The 21,376-nt window shown below is 51.1% G+C and overlaps 1 protein-coding gene and 1 long non-coding RNA gene across 5 annotated transcripts; one reads left to right on the plus strand and one right to left on the minus strand.

The window, feature by feature from the left end:
- Positions 1 to 1,907: 1,907 nt before the first annotated feature.
- Positions 1,908 to 8,440, minus strand: LOC143826147 (uncharacterized). 2 transcript variants are annotated; one of them, XR_013227014.1, is made up of 4 exons: positions 8,266 to 8,440; positions 3,650 to 3,762; positions 2,971 to 3,197; positions 1,908 to 2,216 (listed from the first exon to the last, which is right to left on the minus strand). It is a non-coding gene; the product is annotated as an uncharacterized LOC143826147 (long non-coding RNA). The 2 variants fall into 2 exon arrangements; XR_013227015.1 differs by lacking the exon at positions 8,266 to 8,440 and adding an exon at positions 4,936 to 5,134.
- A 19-nt stretch (positions 8,441 to 8,459) lies between these two features.
- On the plus strand, positions 8,460 to 20,470 carry LOC143826077 (prostasin-like). 3 transcript variants are annotated; one of them, XM_077314666.1, is made up of 7 exons: positions 8,460 to 8,665; positions 15,524 to 15,550; positions 16,384 to 16,549; positions 17,152 to 17,426; positions 18,000 to 18,166; positions 19,219 to 19,616; positions 20,242 to 20,388. In XM_077314666.1, exons 1-6 carry the CDS (start codon positions 8,614 to 8,616, stop codon positions 19,597 to 19,599), a joined length of 1,068 nt encoding a protein of 355 aa, XP_077170781.1. In that variant the 5' UTR covers positions 8,460 to 8,613; the 3' UTR covers positions 19,600 to 19,616; positions 20,242 to 20,388. The 3 variants fall into 3 exon arrangements, with proteins under 3 accessions (XP_077170781.1, XP_077170780.1, XP_077170782.1); XM_077314665.1 differs by having other exon boundaries at positions 8,462 to 8,665; positions 19,219 to 20,470; XM_077314667.1 differs by lacking the exon at positions 8,460 to 8,665 and adding an exon at positions 14,535 to 14,586 and having other exon boundaries at positions 19,219 to 20,470.
- The last annotated feature ends 906 nt before the right edge of the window (positions 20,471 to 21,376 follow it).

Consider the following 21,376-nt stretch of genomic DNA (forward strand, 5'->3'; position numbering starts at 1 on the left):
AGTAAATGAAGCCACCCCATGGATCCATACGGGGGGGCATTACAATATTGGCCGTTTTACTCTCAATCCCTTTCCTTCTCCCGACATAGATTTTCCCCTTTTCACTGCTAGATTTTCCCCTTTTCACTGCTGCAGCACACTAGGTCGCCATATTCTTTGGACTATCCCCAAGCCTTCAACGGGCCATAAGAAATAGGCTGAGCATCTAAAATCAACTTTTTTTTTACTGTTGAGAAACCCCTGAAACATTCTTCAGGCTTCATGAAACCCTAAAAGTGGCAGAATATGGTTTGGAAGTATGCCCACCTGGGGCCCTTCTTACCCCTTTCAGGCTCATCATTAGCCATTTGGGGGTAGGGAGGCAGGCCAACATGACAGTATACCATCCTATCACCCAATAAGCGTTAAACACATTTTAAAAAAGCAATTCTCAGACATTTGGGAAACCCATGGCTATCGAGAGACTCCAGGATTTCATGAAAGCCTGGTCGTGTCGACCAGTTTCCTGGGTTAAAAGGCTTGATAGTTCAGTACTGGCCAGCTGTTTCTGAGCTTCCTTTTCAAGGTGTGAAGAAAAGTCACCAAATCTCCTTCCTAAAGATAACAGGCTGACATAGGGAGGAAATTTTGCCCTGAAGGAACTTGACAATGTTGGAAATGGGGTGGGGGTGGGTTGTCTGTGCTTTAATCTGCCCTTTGTTCAGTAGTGAAAACTATTTTGGTTGGCGCTTTGCATTCTTCATCACTAACCTGTCCATTAAATTGATTCTTATCTCATTTGCAGGCATTTTTCTCTCTGTGTGCTTAAATTTTAACTTACAATATCAGTTGAGGGAGGGTCACATAATCAAGTAAAACCACAGAAGGGTGAAGACCGATTTGTCATTCCTTGCATCTGTTTAGTCATACAACTTTATCTAAACAAGGAAACCGTAACATAATGCCAAGCTTTTCCTTTATGTAACTCATGAGTGATACTGGGTTTGGTATTTCTGCAAACTGGCTTTTCCCCCTGAGCCCAAATCACCTAAGCTCTTCCTCCTTTAGTGAGATGTGCCATCCCCCAGTCTTGAAGCAGTAATGGTTAATGTAATTTGCTTAATCTGCCAAAATTAAACTGTATCCCTTTTAAGTCTTCGGGCCAAATGCCAGAGTCTATACAGTGCGTGTTTTGATACTGCCTGGCCTGGGTGCCATTTTGTCCTTTCACTAAGAATTGAAGGAATAACAAGGGACCCATTGTATATAGCCAGGCGCTCTGCTACAGCTGCATCTGCACCAATCATACAGAGGTTCTCAGCTGAGAGACCTACAGCGAACAAATTTGGAGCTAAAATATTCATTTGGTCAAGAAGCATTAACAAAGCCAGAATGGTACAGAGAAAACCTGTTGTGTGACACAATTTTCAACTCAAAACCATTTCAATGCATCACCAGTGACTTAAAACCCTCTACGTCAGCCAGAAGACACATGTACTGAAAGTATACATGTACAGAAAGTATGCATTTACAGCAGCCAGAAAGGACATTTATCCAGGCAATTAAGCTGGACATTGAGAAAAGTGGTGAATTGGCTCTGACAAACTATTCCCCAGAGGCTGGAAACTTGCACTCAAATTCTATCTCAGTTGTGAAGCCTTAAACTGTCTCAGATGTGGCCTACCCTGTCAGGTTGTTGTGAGGCTACACAGTTACTCAGAGCTCAAGTACGCCTCCTTTCAAGGGGCAGACCTGGCGATTATCAAAATTGGGATGACTGCACCAAGCCATCCTAGAGCAGGGGTAGTCACCCGGTGGTCCTCCAGATGTTCATGGACTACAATTCCCATGAGCCCCTGCCAGCAACGCTGGCAGGGGCTCATGGGAAATGTAGTCCATGAACATCTGGAGGACCACCGGTTGACTACCCCTGCCCTAGAGGGCTTGCTCTGTGTCCTGGCGTGCTGTCTGGTTTTCATCCTTCCCCAGAGGGGCCTGCAATCTCAGCGTTGAGCAAAGGCCTCTGCAAAACCACCCGGGCTTACCATAGACAGGTAGCCACACCCAAGAATGGATCCCTGTATAAGTACTAATTTCCGCCCTTGAAGATGTTAACAGCGTTGCAGAAGAACTTGTCCCATTAACTGTTCAATTATTGGAAGCCACGATGTTCCGTAATGGCCAGCTTCCGGCTGTCGGGGAATCCAAGTCACAGTCGGCCAGGCAAGTGCGGGCTCCTGTTACATAATGATGCTGCTGTTAACATCTCTTCATGTTTAACCCTGTGCCTTCCACCATCTCGCCTGGTGACGTGGGGCTGAGTAAGGGAAACGGGTGACAGAGCTTCGGGCAAGGAGGCTTTTCGGGGTTGTGCAAAGGTCAGGGGAAGGATTTTAAAAATCCCACATGAGGCTGGTGGGTTGGGGCAGGAGGCGGCTGTGTGACGTAACAAGAATGGCTGACTCCAAACACTGAAACCCGAGTTCAGATCCCTGCTCGGCAGTGAAGCTGAGCTGAGGGAATAATCTTGGTCGAACGGGCCCCACAATTCTCGTGCGGGTAGCCGAGGCACAAGAGACAGAAATGACAGCGGTACTGAAAATCACTTGATTTGGAATCTCTAAAGTAGCCCTACTCTGCGATTGGTTAAGAACGAAAAACAATGGTGCATGGCAGGGGGGGGGCCAAACGGCGGCTCTTCAGATGTCTATGGACTACAATAACCATGAGCCCCTGGCAGGGGTCATGGTTATTGTAGTCCATGGACATCTGGAGAGCCACCATTTGGCCACCCATGTTGTACGGTATCTCTGCTGAACCGGCCGATACAAATCTACAGTATGTTTTCTTTTCCCAGGTCCCTTACAAAACACCAAAATGCTAACTACGCCTTTTTCTTTCCCTTTTTGTCCCTGTGTTTACTTCAGGCAGGTTTCTACATGACTTTAGTAAGCCAGGCACCCCAAAAGCAAATGTTATTTTAATCATTACCCAAAGTTCTTCCTCTAGGAGGTACGTTCTTCGGTCAATCATCCATCGAGGCTTGGAAAACCAGTTTCGGTGACCACTTCAAAACGTTACCCTTGGCGGAGATCCAGAATGGACACCGGGAGGTGGACACCAGGTTCCTTGTGGGGAGGGGGCAAGGGAAAGTTTGGCTCGGAGAACTGGATTGGTCACTTTCTCTTTCCCTTGCTTTGATGTGGAAGTCCTTTGCCCTGGGAAAGGATGGCAGGAGACAGGTTAATTTTTCTGAGGGGGGCCAGGTTGAAAGTTATAAACTATTTATTTTTATGCCGCCACGTATTTATATTTATTCCCTGCCACTCCCGAAAACGGCTCGTGGCGGGTCACAGAAGTCCATAAAACCATTTAAAGCCCCCATAAAAGGACATAAAAACCCATGACAATCATAATGAGTCAATAAAATAAACGTGGCGAGAAATATCAACCCCCCCTAACTGCCCAAAGGGATAAACAAGGAAGAGGTCTGAATAATTGGATGTGGAACAGCACTAAGAATAGAATAGAATAGAATAGAATAGAATAGAATAGAATAGAATAGAATAGAATAGAATAGAATAGAATAGAATAGAATAGAATAGAATAGAATAGAATAGAATAGAATAGAATAGAATAGAATAGAATAGAATAGAATAGAAGGGGGTACCTCTTGATCTTCCACACTGACCCCGGCCTCAACCATAAACCTGGCGGAAGAGCTCTTCCAGGTCCTGCGGAATGCCCTGTCCAAATTGGGGTCAGTTGGTATTACTAGCATCCCTGTATTGAAGAGCCAAAGGTCGATATATATATTATTCAATAGAGGTTGAATTTCACAATTTGGACATTCATAACATTCACATTCAAAAGACATCCATTTTTAAGAAGATGATTATTAGAAAACTGGACATATCTAGATACCGTTCTGGTTGGAACCTATACAAGAATAAACAAGAACGAAGATCCTTTTATTTCATGTATTCTGTATAATTTTACTACATCTATAGTAGCCTTGGGATAGGTTTTTTCTCTTGTATTGTACTATCAAAACCTGGCGAAAATGGGTTTGAATTAACTTTCCCGCAAGCACTTATTTCCTACTCTGGACATGTGCGGCGTTTATCAAGAAATGCTTCTTCCCGTTATGCCAGGTGAGTTTCCCAAGCTGGAATTTGCATATCAGGCCTGCGTTCAAGAGATGTTCAGCCACACATCATTATCCTGGTCTCGTTATCGCATGCATGCGCATCATCGTCTTGCACGGCTGCCAGGGAGTTTAAAGTAGCACCTGGCGGTTTGGTTTCCACCCCCACGACAGTCCTGCAGAGCGTGTCCACCAGAGAGATTACGAGGACCCCAAGGCCTGCTTGTGAGACTTATTTATATATTCCCTGCTTTTCTCCCCAGTGAAAACTAAAAATGGTTTCCTATGCTCTTTTCCCGTTCTCTGCTTTATATTTAGGACAACCTCCTCCTTGGGAGATAGTTCAGGTTGAAAGAGAGAATTACTGACCTGGTACCCAGCGAGCATCTATAGAAGAATAAGAATCTGAACCTGGGTCACCAAGATCCTAGCTTGTCACTCCAAACCAGGGGTGCCTGCTGGCATGCGCTGGCAGGTGCTTATAGTTATTGTAGTCCGTGGACATCTGGAGAGCCACCGTTTGGCCACCCCTGTGCTACGCCACGGTAGCTTTACAGCGCTGCAGAAACATCCGGATGAGATTTTCCTGTTCAGCTCACCCAGTTCTCTACCCATTGCGCCACACTGCTCTTAAATAAACATTTCCAGTTTAAAAAACCAAAACACCACCATGTGCTCGTGCGGAAAACCACGCCCCCTTTCAGCTGAGTTTCCCAGTCCTGGAACAGCAGCCTCTCCGCACCCTCCAATTTGGCCCCGGGTTCTGCCTTCAGCCTTTCCAGCCCCCGAGGCCCTTCCCTCGAGATCACCTGCTCGCCAACGGTCCCGGCTGATGCGCAGTCTGGACAGGAAGCCTTTAATTTTCCTCTTGCTTCCTGCAAGCGGCTGAGTCACTCCTTCGCGCGTGTCACTTGACGGTGGAGGCAAAGCTCTTCGGAACTCTTGGAATGTCCTCGGCAGAACACGAGCCCCTGCCGTGAGAGCGTGGCGGGTGAGAGAGCACGCTCGGCCACGTCAACCGAAGATGACAAGACGAATTATTGCCGTCCAGACCTGGTGGAGCCAAAACAGTGTGCAGTAGAACCCAATCGATGCGCTCCGTTGCAGCCTGCCACGCTCTGTCTCCCACCTCGGACCCCAGCATCTTCTTCCTGACCGTTCCCGTGTTGTTCCGTGGCTGTTTCCCCTCACTGTCTCCTTTCCACATGACCTCGTCCACTTCCAAAGCCATCTTGGTGTCGTGGCTAAGAGCGGCGGCTTCTGATCTGGCAAACTGGCTTTGATTCCTTGCTCCTCCCCATGCAGTCAGCTGGGTGACCTTGAGCCAGTCTCAGCTGTGATCTCACACAGCAGTTTCTCTCAGAACTCTCTCAAACCCATCTGCCTCACAGGGTGTCTGTTTTGGGGAGAGGAAGGGAAGGGAATTGTAAGCCGCTCTGAGACACTTTCAGGCAGTGAAAAGTAGGGTATAAAACCCAACTCTTCTTCCACATGCAGCTAGCTTAGGTGACTTTGGGCTAGTCACAGTCCTGATAGAGCTGTTCTCACAGAGCAGTCCTTCAGAGCTCTCTCAGTCCAACGTACTTCCCAGGGTGTCTGTTGTGGTGAGATGAAAGGAAGCAATTGTAAGCTGATTTGATTCTCCTTCGGGTAGAGAAATTCAGGGTATTAAAAACCCCAACTCTTTTCTTGCCCTGGGGCAGACACCATCCCCCAACCTTACTAAATTCCAGCTCTTCCTTCTCCGCCAAGTTGCTTCACGCATATTCGCATATTCGCTCTCCTTTCCCCCCAAGCCCTTTGCTCCACCTGTTCTCTGACCTCCCTGCCACTTGCTTTCTAAATATTATCCTGCGTATTCACAGCCTTCCTAGGCCCTATCTGAGGTTTTTTTCCCCTCACAATTAAATGAGCCTTTCACTTTGCCCTGGGAAGCTGCACTTGGTGTTACTATTCTGCTGGCAGCTTCCCCCCCCCCCCACACACACACAATAATCAGAATGTTTAAGAACGTTCCATAGCACCACAGCCTTGTCTAAGAACGACAAACCTTCCGTGTACGGTTCTTCTAATGTGCAAAGGAGAGAGCCAGAGGAGTGCGGGGGTTAGGATGTTACACTGCCCTGACTCTGCCATGGCGGCTGACCTCAGACCAGTGGTTTTCTCAGCCTGATCTCCCACACAGGGTTGCTGCTGCTAAGAATATAATAGAGTTGGGGAGAATTATGTGCATCACCTTTGGTCCCCAGTGGAAAGAAAAGCAAAGAAATTTCTCTCCTCTCACCTCAGCCCTGTGAGGTTTAACACTATTCACATGCACGGGCTCCACTATGACAGCCAATCTAATGGGGAGACCAAGTCTGACAGCAATATTGCGTCCTGCGTAATGAGGCCTTACAAATGCCTGGATAATGTAACCCTGCAATAGTAGATCGTCACAAATGGTGGAATTAGAGATGGGGAAACAAGATACCATTGCAGACAATGCCATGATTAGGGACCGGGGACAATCACCCAGGCAATCTAGCAGCATGGCTGAGTGGTTAGAGCATTGGCTTAGGATCTGGAAGTCACGGGTTCGAATCCGCATTCTGCCATAGTAGCTGTCTGGTTGACTTTGGGCCAGCCTCTTTCTGTTGTCTCACAAGGCTGTTTTCTTTCCGGCCTATATGAGGCAGAGCTGCCATAATAGTAGTTAAGGTGGAGGGAGGGAAGAAAAGGAAGGCTAAGGGGGCAGGGAGTGATGTCACTTCTGGGGGTGTGGCCAACTGATGTCACTTCCAGGGCTCCTCAAAGTCTGAAAAATTATTTCAGGGGCCCCTCTATGGTCTAAAAGGTTGAAAAAGGCTGATATATATTTATAGTCTATGCAGCAAGAATTAACTTACAATACTGTATGGGAAACAGGTAGCAAAATTGCATATTTGCACGTTCTATGCGTATGATTCATTTGACGTGACTGAAGTTGACATCCTCCGTAGTTTTCGGTGTAATTTCATAAGGCTTTGTGACGGACACAACAAAACATCATGTCCTATTTGTTAAGCGTCAAGGTCACACCACAGAGGATGAGCTGGGCGGGCCGAGATCCAAATGTTCTCGAGTCAAATCCATTCTGAACCACAAGCAAGCCAGAGACTTCAGCCTCAGTTTCTCTACTGCAAAAATGAAACTGATTTCCGAGGACTGCCGTGAGAGGAAAGAGAAGCTTGTGCTCGCAGATTCAGAAGACCGCAACGGCTTGGGTGGGAGGGCGCAAAGTGAAAAAAACCTGCAAATGTGCACACTTTGGAGCATCACAGAACTCCTCAGCTTCGATCTGAAGAAGAGTTCATGGAAAGTCAGATAGTTTGATCCTGGACATCAGCAGGTATCAGTTGGAGCACTGCAACGAAACACGCGTGGGGTGCAACTAGGAGAATGAGTGTGGCATAATGTATTGGTCTAACAGCTGGACCAATTCGTTGGATGCATGGATTTTTAACCACTACAATAATCTTATGTTGCATTGTTTAGCAGAGAGAGAGAGAGAGAGGAAGGAAAGAGAAATACCAGATGGCGGAGTGGTTAAGAGCGGCGGCTTCTAACCTCGCAATCCAGGTTGGATTCCTCACTCCTCCACATGCAGCCAGCTGGGTGACCTTGGGCTAGTTACAATCCTTGATAGAGCTGTTTTCATTGAACTGTAATAGTAGAGATCTTGCAGCCCCCACTACCTCACAGGGTGCCTGATGTGGGGAGAGGAAGGGAAGGCGATTCTAAGCAGGGTTGAGTCTCCTTTAGGCAGTGAAAAGTGGTATAAAAACCAACTCTTCTTCTAAAGCAGCAGCACCTGAGCCTTGAAAGGTTTAATAAAACCAAATGTATTCATTTTACTTACTTAGTTAATACCTTGCCTTTTCTGCTTACTGGCAGCCCAAAGAGCCCTTGGGCCAGTCACAGTCCTATTAGAGCTGTTCTCACAGAGCAGTTCTCCCAGAGCTCTCTCAGCCTCACCTACCTCACAGGGTGTCTGTTGTAGGGACAGGAAGAGCAGGTGACTGCAAGTAGTTTTACTTACTTACTCTGACTTACCTACTCAAACTTTGCTCGCTGCTTCAGACCCACAGGGCTCCTCCCTCCCCCACCTGCAGCCTTACCTGCCTGACTGGGCTGCCCCAAAGCCCTGGCCTTCTCTTCCCTTAACACCGCCAGGAAAGGGCCGGCCCACGTAGCCCCCAGGAGAGGAAAACCAAGGCAAGGAGCGGGAGGCGGAGTGGGCGGGGCGCGCGCAGGTGAGCGCGCAGGTGAGCCAGGCAGGGAGACATGCAAATGAGCCCGGGGGGGCGGGAGTGACTGGCTCTGGCGGCCAGCCCGGCCCGGCCCCAACAGGTCCGACGGCTTGTCCATCAAGCCCAGAAAGGCAGGCCGGGCCCGCGGCTCCTTGCCTCAGTCGTCCACCTGTCTCCGCTCGTCCTGCTGCTCTCGACGGCCTCCCGGACTTGGACATGGCGGGCCGGCGGCTGCTGCTGCTGCTGGCGGGACTCTGCCTGGCCTCTGGTGAGTAGCGGGCGAGGGAGGCTCTTTGGGCGGACAGGTGAGCCCTGGGCTGCCCACCTGTCGCCCTCCCTTCCCTCTCCGCCTTGGCGCTGCTTCTCCTCCCCTGGAGCTCCTGCGGGCTTTTCTCCACCTGGAGTTTTGGAAGAGAGTCGGGGGGGGGGAAGCAGCTGGGCTTTCGGGATATGGGGGGGGGATATTTGGGAGGTTGGGGATTGGGTCAAGGGGCCAGGTTTGGAAGGGGGGGGAGAGTCAAGAAGTGACCCCTGGTGATCCGAACAAGAGGCCCTGAGAGAGCCCCAAAGCCGGTGGGCACAGACCTCTCGGCCCCTGCGCTATGGGGCATCTGTAGGATTAAGGCCGTGGTTCCCCAGGGTTCTGCCAGCGCTTGCCTAGAAGGGCTGGAACCTGCATCAGCCCTGAAGATCTGGTTTCTTTTCTTGGAAATCCCATTGCTAAAGAGGAGACCTGTGAAGTCTGGTCGGAGTGCGATTGTTCTACAAGGAAGAAGAAGAAGAGCTCTGCATCTGCTCAGAGGCACGTCTGCACACGCACGAAAGCTTATTATTCTTTTCTTGCTTTACGGCGAGCCGAGATCGAGCCTCGATAGTGGAAACAGGCTCTGGGGCTAAATTTTGAACCTGGAATATGCCTTGCCGGATGACAGCCAATTAAAAACCAAACGCCACGCTCGATAATGACTTATGGATGCCTGCTTCGTTGGCCGCTGGAATTTAGGGCTCACGGCACCTCTTAAAGAAATTCTTCTGAATGTGTGGGGTGGCTTCAGTGCTATTTGTACACCCCCCCCCCCCCGGCGTTCTTGGATTGAAGTTTGGTTGCTTTTCAAAATTGATGAAGGGCACCGTTTAAATTTAAGCCAAGTAGGTTGGCCTTCTGCTCTTATTCCTGGAATCAGCGCTGAGTCCGCGGCTAGGGGAGGGTGGGTGCCACCCTTCTGGGGGACAAAGGTCCTTTGAGTGTTGGGAAAAGTTAGATAGAAAGGGGTGGGGTGTGTGAATCTCTCTGTCTCTTTTTCTCTCCCGTCTCTCCGCCTAACTTGGGGCTTGGAAGGAAGTTCGCTTGCCGTCTTTTCTTTCGGAAGGCGTTCGTGTGCGTGTGATACAACACAGGCAGGTGTCCAACAGAGAAAGCAATCGCCCTGTTAAAAGGCCGCCCTTCTTGAGTCTGAGCCTGCCGCGCACATTTTAAAGGCAAGGGTGCCCTGCCAGAGGAAGAAAATGTCACAGGCTTAGAAGGAAGGGATTTATTTTTCAAACAAAAAAATGGGCAGGGCTCTTATCTGCGTACAAATCATCAGTGTCTCCCACCCCACCCCCTCTCCTCATACCTGGAAGCCCTGCCCCATAATTCCAGTTACACTGACTGATTGGGTGACAGATACAGGCTGTCCTTGTTCGCAGGTATTTTCCTCTAGTAGCAAGAGAGCGTCAAAGGTGCTCCGATTATCCCGCTGTTTTGAGATTCAGATTTTGGACTGGAGCCACAGGTTGGAAGGGTTTAGAGTTATGCACCATTTCCCCCCCCCCCCCCCCCCCCGGCATTGGCCACCTTCAAAGCTCCTTTTCGCCTTGTGGGGACAAAACTTGCAAAGCCAGCACCCCCAGGGGAAATAGCACAGCAGGGGGGGCAGAGAGCAACAGGAAAACGAGTGGAGGGTTTTTGAATAGAAGAAACCAAAACAGCTCTGCTCCTCCCTGGCCCCGAATTGGCATTTCAAAAGAAAGAAGTATGGGACATTCTGAACCAAGCCCTGGGCCTTCAAAGGAGGAGAGACCTTACTTTTCTTTCCGCTGCCCCCTGGATACCCTCCTAGAGCTGCTCCCCCCTCCCCCCCCCCTTTTTTTTAACAAACAAGAAAATCAGCTTGTGGAACTCCAGTTATCTTTCTTTGGACAACCTGAAACGTCTTGTTCAGCCTTGAGAGAGGGGAAGAAGCAGGCAGTGTTGACCTACGTACTTGGCTGCTTTTTGGGGTGCGTGTGCATGTGTGTGCCAGGGTTAGTACAGTGTGAGCGAATCCTTGATTAATGTGGATGTGTTTAAGCTAGAGGTTCCAAGTCTTCCCTCCAGGTTTGGAGACAGAGCTGAGGGAGGGCAGAGACCTCCGTGGCGTGCAATGCTATGGAGTCCGCTCTTCCAAAGCACCCAGGTTCTACAGGCGAACTGATCCCTGTAGTCTGGGGGATGAGGTATAATTCTGGGGGATTCTCCAGGTCCCACCTGGAGGCTGGCATCCCTAGTGTAAGCCTAAAGTTTGTCAAAGAACAGGCTAGGATGGTGACGTTTAGCCGAGTAGTCAGCTAATTGAATATAATAAGAGGCCTCTATTTAGCCCTTCAAAATGCTCGGCCTATATTATCATCTTGTCGTTCTTACAACACTCCTTTAAGGTAGGCCAGAAATAAGCTCTGTGTTGTGGCTGGGAGGAGGGAGCTGGGGCTGAGCAGATGGCGGCAGGGGTAAACATTGTAGGATGTTTTGATTGCACAGAGATCCTGATTAAATGTTTCCGACGTTTTTAATATACAAGCCGTTGTAAAAAGCCTTGATGCCACATTCCCTGGTTAGAGAAATTCTCCTTCCTGTGTGAGGAGGGATGGAGTTGTTCATTCTCAGGCAGCGCCTGCTGTGAAGACAAAGGATGCTTCTTTTCTCTGGAGCACTTCTGTACAAATGGAATCAACTTCTTAAAGCCGTTAAAACATCGTTCAATTGATTTGACGACGATTTCCTAAACCAGGAGACATCCCGCATGAGAATCCAGGAAGGTGTCAGCCTTCCCCAGGGTTTAATCTGAAGTTTAAGCTCATCGTAGTGTAACTTTTGAACCTATTTGCTGTGACAGGGCTCAGCCTCGGAGATTGATTGCAAAGTCCAAAGTACTTCTGAGCATGTGCAGAGCGCCTTTCTCCTGTCAGAGGAATTGCAGCCAATCTGGAGTCCTATGGCTTTTTAAACAAAGAAACAAATTAGATTCATGAGCAACATTGGAAATCCTTGCAAGCTTAACTGGGCCTGAATAGAACTTGAGTAGAGCTTCTGTCTTTCTGGTGGACCTTTTAACTGTAGGTTTTGATACAAACAATTGCTTGGGGTTTTACCCCATGGGCAGTGCTGCATCTGTTGAAATTCTGGCTGCCATTGCAGCTTTGAAAACACAGAGCTTCTGTCAAGAAATAAGCAGCAAGGCCAATGTATCTAGCTGGATTTCTTGCAGACTCTTCTGGTCTTCCTGGGAAACCATGGGGCCAGACCAGCGCTAACCGGGTTAAAATTTGAAGTCTGGCAAAGGTATTGCTGGACCGGTAGGGGATGGATGGATGACGGGCCTCAGGACTCAAGCTAGAGGAGGACCTGGCCCCTATCTGCCCTCAGGATGAACTGAGCAGAACATCTCTGATGGTTGCTTTGGCTCAAATTTGTAATGTACGGGCCCCTGTTGTTTAGGGTTGCCAGCTCCAGGGTGGGAAGCTTGTAGCGGCTTGGGGTCGGTGCCTGACAAGGGTTGGATATGGAGTCCCCCCTCCAAAGCAGCCGTTTTTCTCCAGGGGAACTGATCTCCCAAACCTGGAGACCAGCAGCGATTCCAGGAGATCTCCAGACCCCACCTGAAGGTTGGCACCTCTGCCGCTGTTCCAGGACAGGCGCTGCTAGCCCAGGAGGCTGGGTGATGTGAGAGGTTAAGGATGGGTCACGCACCTTTCCTTTTGTGACATTTTGTCCTCCCGGGTGGGGCCGGGTTGGACGTCAGGAACAGCTCACCCAACCAGTTGGCCCTGGCTCTATTTTTAAACATCGCATTTGCTTGCTCATTGTGACAACGCACTAATGGCCAAGCCAATACAGCAACCAGTGTTTCTTGAGAAGTAGGAGTTGGCTTTCTGTTGTGACATCATAGCCCCTTGGTGAGTGTGGTGAGGGGTTCACTCTCCCCCCGCTTGTATCCACCGCTCCATGGATGGACGTACCCTCAAAGATGCGCCTCCAATGGTTGTTTTATCTGTCAGGGTCCTCCAAAGAGGAGCGGGGGGTATCTTCTAGCCCGGTGTGTGGGGTCTACATTCGTAATTGGATGAAATGCCCAAATGCAGGCAATGGAACAAGCTGCGTTTGTTGCTTGGTACCAAACCAGCATTTGCGGCTCGTTTAATGATGGTTTGTACTAACCGAGGTTTGCCTGAATTAACAAACCGTGGTTTGTCAAACGACTAACTGTGGCTGCCTGGAGCCAGAGAAAGCGACAGAGGGTGCAAATCCCTCCTTTCCGGGAGGCAGAAAGGAGAAAAGGAACTGTCCACCTGTGCCTGGTTTGCTGTGCCAGTGTTTGTTGAAGTAACCATAGTTTACTGTGTGCCCTGAATGCAGGTGTGCGGTGGAAGGGGATCTGGAGAACAGGGTGGTGGGGTATAAAGCCAGTTTGGTGTAGTGGTTAGGAGTGTGGACTTCTAATCTGGCATGCCGGGTTCGATTCTGCACTCCCCCACATGCAACCAGCTGGGTGACCTTGGGCTCGCCACAGCACTGATAAAACTGTTCTGACCGGGCAGTGATATCAGGGCTCTCTCAGCCTCACCCACCCCACAGGGTGTCTGTTGTGGGGAGAGGAAAGGGAAGGTGAATGTAAGCCGCTTTGAGCCTCCTTCGGGTAGGGAAAAGTGGCATATAAGAACCAACTCTTCTTCTTCTTCTAAATGTCTCCTTCTGCCCAATGCCCAAACCAAATAAACTGGTCACAGTAATCCTCCCTGCAAGGATAAGCATGGGGCTTGCTTGAACTCTTGTAATCGTGTAGCCTGAAAACAACCTGGCAGGGTAGGCTACATTGGAGACAGGTCGCTTAAGGCTTCACAGCCAAGCTAGAATTTCAGTGGGAGTTTCTAGCCCCTGGGGGAATAGTTTGTTAGAGCCAGTTCACCAGTTTTCTCAATGCCCAGCTTAATTGCCTGGGTAAATAACTTTGAGGATTGCTGTAGCTTTCTATATACCTTCTGCCTGACATCGCACTGCTTGTTACTCCCGCGGACAGCTGTGTTGGTTTGAAGCAACAGGACAAAGTCTGAATCCAGGGGCCTCTTTAAGGCTGTCCTGGGTGTAAGCTTTTTTGAACAAGCAAACCTCTTCACATTCTTCAGATTCTTCAGCTACTGCTCTTGAGGGTGGACCCCACGGCATCCCCTCCCCAAATCCCGGCCATTCCCCCCCCCCACCCAATCTCCATGAATTTCCCAACCTGTGGTTGGCAAACCTAAGTAAGAACCAAGAATCCTTAAGCCTGTGTCTATTTTTTCCTTTAAAAAAGAACAAAAGGCAGACCTCGTTTGAGATGTGATGGTTTTGGCCTTTGTAACCAGAATCAGGAGATAACTGGAACAGAGTCCCTTCCAAAGAGCAGAGCCCTTGAAACCTGAGCCTGTCACGTTCTTGAGGGTTCAAGGCAGGCCTCTTAGAGGGTCTATGCCCGTCCTGGCCTTTGCCTTGAGTCATTTGGGGCCCGCAGGCACGAAACTCTGAGCCTTGCGTGGCCTCTCCTCCTTCCCGGCTGGTAATTCAGGTCGTGTTCCCTGGTGAATCTGTGCCTAGATGCAACCCAGAAGGAGTGGCTCATCTGCCAAGCATCCGTGGAACTTGGCTGGCTCATAAAGTTGCTCTTGACACGGGGAGCAACACTGGAGTTCCTGGGAAGCTGCTCCACGGAGGGAAAACCGGAGCAGAAGTAAATTTGCATCCGCCCTGCAGCGCTCCCGGGTCAGAAAGTGCAGCTGAAGGAAGAGAGCAGGGAAAGACGGCGCTTTCTCTTCACGCCTTTGCTGTGACGTCATTTCCAAGAAGAAAAGTGTCCAGGCAAAATCCTTCTCCCCAGAGGATGGATGACGTCTGCTCTGGGAGAGGGGTGTCACTTGGTGGTATTCTTGCAAAATCCTGGGCTTTTAGCAGTTGTGTGCAAGGTTCACGCAGGTGCTGTTTCATGGGGGTGCCGTGCAGGAGCAGTGGCGAGGGGAAGCTGCCCTGGTTGAGTTTCTGCCTGCTTGGGTCAACTGGCAAAGGTCCTCTGGGTGGAGAGGCACCTTCTCTATGTCTTGGGTCTTGCCAGGCAGGTCTTGAGTTTTTTCAGTATGGTCTAGTGTTGGACTAGATACAGGGGTGGGCAAACTGTGGCTCTCCAGATGTCCATGGGCTACAATTCCCGTGAGCCCCTGTCTGCATCTGCTGGCAAAACCCCTTAGCTTAGCTGGCAAATGGTGCATTGTTAATTTTTGTTTGTTTTTTACCAAGATGTTGTCAGCAAGCAGGTTCCCATCGCTTCCAGGTAAACCCTGTTGAAAGGCCGAGGAGCTCTTAGAAAAAGAAGAAGAGCTGTTTTTTTAACCTGCCATGAGTCTCCGGAGAATGGCGGGCTAAAAATCTAATAAAAAATAAATCATACCCTGCTTTTCACTGCCCGAAGGAGTCTCAAAGCGGGTTAAAAACCCTTTCCCCTTCCTCTCCCCACAACAGCCACCCTGTGAGGAAGATGGAGTTGAGAGAGCTCTGAGAGAACTGTTCTATGCTAACAGCTCTAAGAAATGTGACTAGTAGCCCAAGGTCACCCAGCTGGCTTCATATGGAGGAGTGGGGAATCCAGCCTGGTTCCCCAGATTAGAGCCACTCTTTAAACACAGCACTACACTGGCTCTGCCTTTCTCTTTCCCCTCATGGCTGCTGTCAGATCTGCGTTAGGATTTTATTATTCTTTTCAATGTCTTCAGTATGAATACAGCATGAGCACCAAGATGTTTGATATGCACTTCTAACAGTCCTTTTTCCCCTCTTTTTCCCTGCCGTCTCCATCCCCTGCAGTCGTAGAAAAGACCAGCGCTCAGAACGGTAAGAAACCTCTGAATGTCTCACACAAAAACATCTGTTGAAAGCCCTTCCTGTCTCTTCTGGGATAAATCTGGCTTATTCATGGATTGCTTCATTCATCTACCACTGGAGACTCAAGTCAGATTATATGTGAATCAAGGGTTGCCAGCTCTGGGCTGGAAAATACCTGGAGACTTTGGGGGTGGAGCCAGGAATGGGCAGGATGCCAAGCAGGGAGGGACCGCCGTGGAATCTAATGCTCTGGGTTCCCCCTGTCCAAAGCAGCCCTTTTCTCCAGGGGAACTGATTTCTGTTACCTGGAGATGAGCTAAAATTCCAGGGGGTCTTCAGGTCCCACCTGGAGGCTGGCATCCTTATGTGCATATGTGTGGTTGTGTCACAACTGACTTATGGCAAACCCAGCCAGGGGCTTCCAAGTCGAAGTGAGAAGCGGAGGTTTTGCAAAAACTTTCCTCGGTGATGTCTAATCCAAGTGCCGGGCGGCAAGAGCTGAAGAGGTTGGGCTATACCAGGAGTGTCCAAACTGTGCCCCCCCCCCCCCCGGATGTCCATGGCCTACAATTCCCATGAGCCCTTGCTGGCAAGGGCTCATGTGAATTGTAGGCCAGGGACATCCAGGGGGGGCACAGTTTGGACACCCCTGGGCTTCACCAAACCAAGGCAGATTACCGAATGATAACAAAGCAATAAAAGCAGTGGGCTAGGACTCCCGGGTGCTCAAGGGGTGATGTGCATGCACGCACACAAATGTGGCAGTTCCTTATTGTGATGTACACAATATTTCCCCTCACTGTGCAAGGCTCTTTATAGACCGTCTCCCTCTTATCCTGCAGCATTATGTGGAGTGCCTGCCCTCGGACGCATCGTGGGCGGGATGGATGCCCAGAACGGACAGTGGCCCTGGCAGGTCGGCCTTAGCATCCACAATAAGCACCACGTCTGCGGAGGCACCCTCATTGCCCCCCAGTGGTTAATCACGGCTGCCCATTGCTTTCCCAGGTGAGTGCCCCTCATGCAATCAATTCCCTCTTTGCGTGCTTGAATTAATGCATTCAAGGTAAACAATGACGGCACACGTTTCTCTTCGGTTGCAAGTTCCAGAATTCTGTCTTGCGTATATATAAGGCCTTGAATACAGTTCACTCTTAGCTTAGGCCTTTTTTAGCCTAGCTCATTGTGCAAGCAGCCAGCCTGGGACCTGAAAAGAGCTCCTAAAAGGGTGAACGGCTGCTGTACTAGATCTCGGCGAAACCGAATGGCCAAAGAAAGCAAACCTTTGCGTAACTCACAGTTAATTCCTAGAATTCACCCCTCCTCCTAGCCCAATCTGCTGAGAAAGTCATGCAGGATGTCCTTGGCTAGGATGCATACATGTAGTTTCCGTGTCCAGAGGCAGCCACGGCTCAGGTATGTTCCTGGGGGCCAGATGCTACCATTGAGGGCCTATTACTGCATTTCCAAGAGAGGGACAGTTGCTGCAGAAGACAGGATACGAGATCGGACGGCTTGGCCCGTTGGGATGCCTTTCAGCTTCCCAGGGACCTGTCCCTTTGGCTCCTAAGAGACGTCCTTCAGTGCGCCGGTCTCTCTTCTTCCTGCAGAGTGTACGAGATCGACATTTACGACGTGATCCTGGGGGCCTTCCAGCTCAGAAACCCCACGGCGGGCCTTGAGGTGAGGCAGGTGGAGAAAGTCATCAAGCACCCTGATTACACCGAGGACGAAGGGTCCAAAGGAGACATCGCCCTGGTGAAGCTCAAGCAGCCGGTCGCCTACAGCCGCACCATCCGGCCCATCTGCCTGCCCGCCTCCTCGGTCCACTTCCCTGCCGGCATGAAGTGCACCGTCACCGGCTGGGGCAACGTCCTCACGTCAAGTAAGTAGGGAACCGTTCATGCAGGGACTGTCATCTTTCAGCCCGAGCTCTGGGTTTTTGGAAGCCCTGGGCCAGCACTGCCCTTCTGCCCACCCCCAGGCCACTCTGCTCTGCCCTGTTTCCAACCCCTCCCCCTTTGTGTGTTCCCACCTGATGCGGGATCCTTCCCCGGGTCACCCCCTCCCTTCCTGCGCTCATAGCCACCTGCATCACGTTCGGCCTCTTTTCTCAGCAGCGCTGGCTGGCACAGCTCCTGGGAGCGGTGCCCCTGGCGCTTGCTTCCCCATCACCAGTGGGAAGCTGGGAGCACGGGTGGTGAAATGTTTGCAAGGCACAGAGACGGGCAACTGGGGGAGGTGGACACATGTTGGGGGGATTCTGTGATGGTGGGCTCCCCCCGGCTTTGGACCCTAGAGTTTGCCCAAAAGCCAGAATTTTGCTCCTGACATTTCTCATGTGCTCTTTCTCACTTCTGGGTAAGGTCGGCGCATCGCGGCGCTCCTGGAAAGCTCCCCCCTCGCCTTTCCCACTCACCCCCCAGCCATTCAGTCTGTATTCTCCTCTTCCGTTCAGCCAGCCTCCCTGCACCCATGACCCTGCAGCAGCTGGAAGTGCCTATTATAGGAACTGACACCTGTCGCTGCCTGTACAGCCTGAACCCTGACCCCGAGGACCCCCACATCATCCACAATGACATGATGTGCGCCGGCCATGCTGAAGGCAAGAAGGATGCCTGCCAGGTGAGGCTGTGTGGAGGGGAGGCGGGCGTGCCCAGGAGGAGGAGGGGGGAGTGAATCTCAAGAGCTGCGGGGTTTGTGAAATGTGGACCCCTTGTTCATTTCAGTAACGTTTGGGCTTCCCGGTAGATCAGTGCCCTTTGGAAATGAGCTTGCTCTGGCCTGGCTGGCCTGCTCTTGTCAGATCTTGGAAGTGAAGCAGGGTCAGTCCTGGTCAGCATCTGGATGGGAGACCATCAGGGTCCTGGATACAGGGGCAGGATCTAGCTAACAACCTCTGAACTTCTCCTGCCTTGAAAACTCTATGGCAGGGCTGGCCAATTTGTGGCTCTCCAGATGGCCATGGATGACAAGTCCCATGAGGCCCTGCCAGCACATCTGGAGAACCACAGCTGGGCCTCCCCCACCCTATGGAGTCACTATAAACCACGTGCAATGGGACCATACTTTCCTTCACCACCATCACCAGCAACATCACAGGAGCACTTTGGAGTGTGTGTTTTTCTCAGCCACCAAAATGACTTGGCAAGGCACACAGAACTGGGGGAAAAATGCGATCTTGTCAACATCTGGATTCAGATCCCCCCCCCTTTTCACTTATGAGATACACACCGGGGGACTCCCTTGGCAGCTCAAATGACGGGGGTCTATGAGAAGTTACAGCAGTGGCCAGGGAGCCCCTTTCTGTGGGTTAATCCCACTGTGCTGCTGAAACGCTTAGGCGATTCCAACTCTGTCGCAAAACCCGCACCTCTGACCCTGGCTAGCAATGGTTTGGGGCCGAAGCTGACCCCACGCATGAAGTTGCGGGCTTTTAAAAGTCAGGGCTACAGAGCAGCTTCCCAACTGGACCGGGACAGGAAGGAACACTAATCCAGATGGAACGATGTTGGGATGGCAAGCCCAGGACCCTGGTCTCCTTGACTGGCAGTGGTGGCCTCTCTAGTGTTAAGCGTGGTCCCCCGGCCTCTCCGGCTTCCCCCTCCCCATCTCTGAAGCCCAAGCCCCTCCTCGCAACATGTACCTTCCCTTCCTAATTCCTGCTGTTTTTCTAGGGCGACTCTGGAGGGCCCCTGTCCTGCCGCGTAGGCAGTTCCTGGCTGCTGGCCGGGGTTGTAAGCTGGGGAGATGCATGCGGGGAGCCCAACAGGCCCGGTGTCTATATCAGCACCTCGAAGTACACAACGTGGATTAAGGAGAATGTTCAAGAGATCGAGTTCAGCCAAGTGACTGTCGATATGGAGCCCGTGTCCGAGGAGGGCATGTGCTCCAACGATACAGCCGGCCGGCCGGGCCGTTACGACGAGATGCAGCCTCATCCAGGCTGGTCCCGTCCCATCACCCCTAAGCCGCCTTCTGGGAACGGCGCCGCCTCCTGGGCCTGCCCCACCACCCTGCCCCTCCTGGTCCTCCTGTGCCTCTGCTCCCTCCTGTAAATTGCACGTCAGAGCCGGTCAGTAAACCCACCGCCAGATGATTGTACAGGGAAGAGGGTCTCTCCTTCTCTGCCCCTCCCACCCCGTTCTCCGTAGGATGGTCATGCTATTTCAGTCAGCCGCATCCCAGAATTTCGCTTTGCCTCCTGAACGCAGGTGACAGTGTTGAGTTAGATGCTCAGTCTGACATCTGACGTGGGTCGGGGCTGATAGCCACGGTCCAGCGTAGGCAGAGGTCAACGTGAATGATGTCTCGCTTTCGTTGCTTGTCGCCAGCCCCTGCTTTGGAGGTGGTCATGTGGTGACGGTTTAGGGCTAAGATGGCTTCTGCTCCGTGGCCTCGGCCACCAAGGAAATTCAGTCCCATCTCCTCCTCGTGCCAGTTCCCACTTGCTGTCCCGTCCCTTATCTCTGAATCTGCTGGTTAGCCAGTCTTGCCAATTTCCTGCCAGCTGGTTTCTCACGGAAATCCAACAACCCGCATAGCTTGTGATGGACAGTTCTGCCTGTATTCTGTGTACTTTTCCCCACCCTTCCTGGCCGGTGAGATCAGACTTCCTTAACCCACCTCGCCCTAGCCTCTTGCGGGCCAGCCAAATGTCTAAATCTAAACCACCCCCCTCCCTGTGCCCCCTCTTCTAGGGTGACTCCGGGGGACCCTTGTCTTGTCGTGTAAACAATGCCTGGCTGCTGGCTGGGGTGGTGAGCTGGGGGGATTCGTGCGGGGAGCCCAACCACCCTGGTGTTTACACTAAAGTCTCCTCCTATATGGACTGGATAGAGAGCAATGTCCCAGAAGTGGTCGGCGTGGCCGTGACCGTGGAAGAAGAGCCGGTCTCTGAGGAGGGAGTGTGTTCGACGGCCCCCGGTGTTCTCTTGCCCTCTTGGATTTTGCTGGCTTGCGTGGCTTCGTGGTATGTCTTCGGGGATGGCTAAGCAGCTGCCATTTTGCCCAGGCCTCCTGCCAGCCCAGGGACTGAAAGTGGAGACGGAGAAGCAGACTGTAAAACCTTCGCTCCCGGACAAGGCCCTTCGTGTGACAGTAACAAGCCTCATCTTCCTACTGACCCATATGGGTGCTTGGAGCTGGAGTGTGTGACTTCTACGTATGCTTTGGTGCGGACCAATAAGTCCCCCCCCTCCCCATTGGGGATTAGGCTTCTTGGGAGGCACATACGGATGGGGCAGAGCCCTGGAGAACCATGTCGTCAGCACAACGCACGATGCTACTCCTTCTGAACAAACTGCTCCAAAGCAGCGACATCAGCGGGCCTTATGATGCAGCGCAACTCGGATGGGAAAGGGGGCTGGGTAAGGCTCTCCTGGCACACGCAGGCTGGCAAGATGTACGTGGACAAACAGGCAAAAGGTGGCAGCACCCTGTTCAGTGGAAATCCGCAGCTCTCCTTCCCCAGGAACATACCTTTTGAAACAATCTTGTATTTGCACATTTTTATCGCTTAAGCGAAATCCAGGTATTGGAATGTCTCTTTCTTGATCAAATGGGAAAGAGCTTTCGATGCTACTCTCGTGATGAAGGGTTTTTAATAAACGTAATGGTAGTTGTGGCACAGAGGAGGCGGTGTTACTTAAGGGCGACCTGGTGGTGCTCGCTGGCATGGCTGAATCCAGGAACAAATGCTTCTGAGCTCTGTGAATGGCCTGTAAATGGACCTAACATCATGTGGGGCTGAAACCGATTCTCTATGGGGCCGTGGAGTGTAAGGGCAGGACAAGGAAAGATCATTCTGGGTCAGCCTCCGTGGGCCCCGAATCC

Source organism: Paroedura picta, chromosome 16 (assembly GCF_049243985.1).
Source record: "Paroedura picta isolate Pp20150507F chromosome 16, Ppicta_v3.0, whole genome shotgun sequence".
Classification (NCBI taxonomy): domain Eukaryota; kingdom Metazoa; phylum Chordata; class Lepidosauria; order Squamata; family Gekkonidae; genus Paroedura; species Paroedura picta.

What these genes read in the sequence shown, in the direction of transcription:
- LOC143826077 (XM_077314666.1), top strand. Translation starts at nt 8,614, where the DNA reads ATGGCGGGCCGGCGGCTGCTGCTGCTGCTGGCGGGACTCTGCCTGGCC. An exon ending in GCTGCCCATTGCTTTCCCAG is followed by an intron (nt 16,550 to 17,151) that starts GTGAGTGCCCCT and finishes TTCTTCCTGCAG; the next exon opens with AGTGTACGAGATCGACATTT. An exon ending in GCAAGAAGGATGCCTGCCAG is followed by an intron (nt 18,167 to 19,218) that starts GTGAGGCTGTGT and finishes CTGTTTTTCTAG; the next exon opens with GGCGACTCTGGAGGGCCCCT.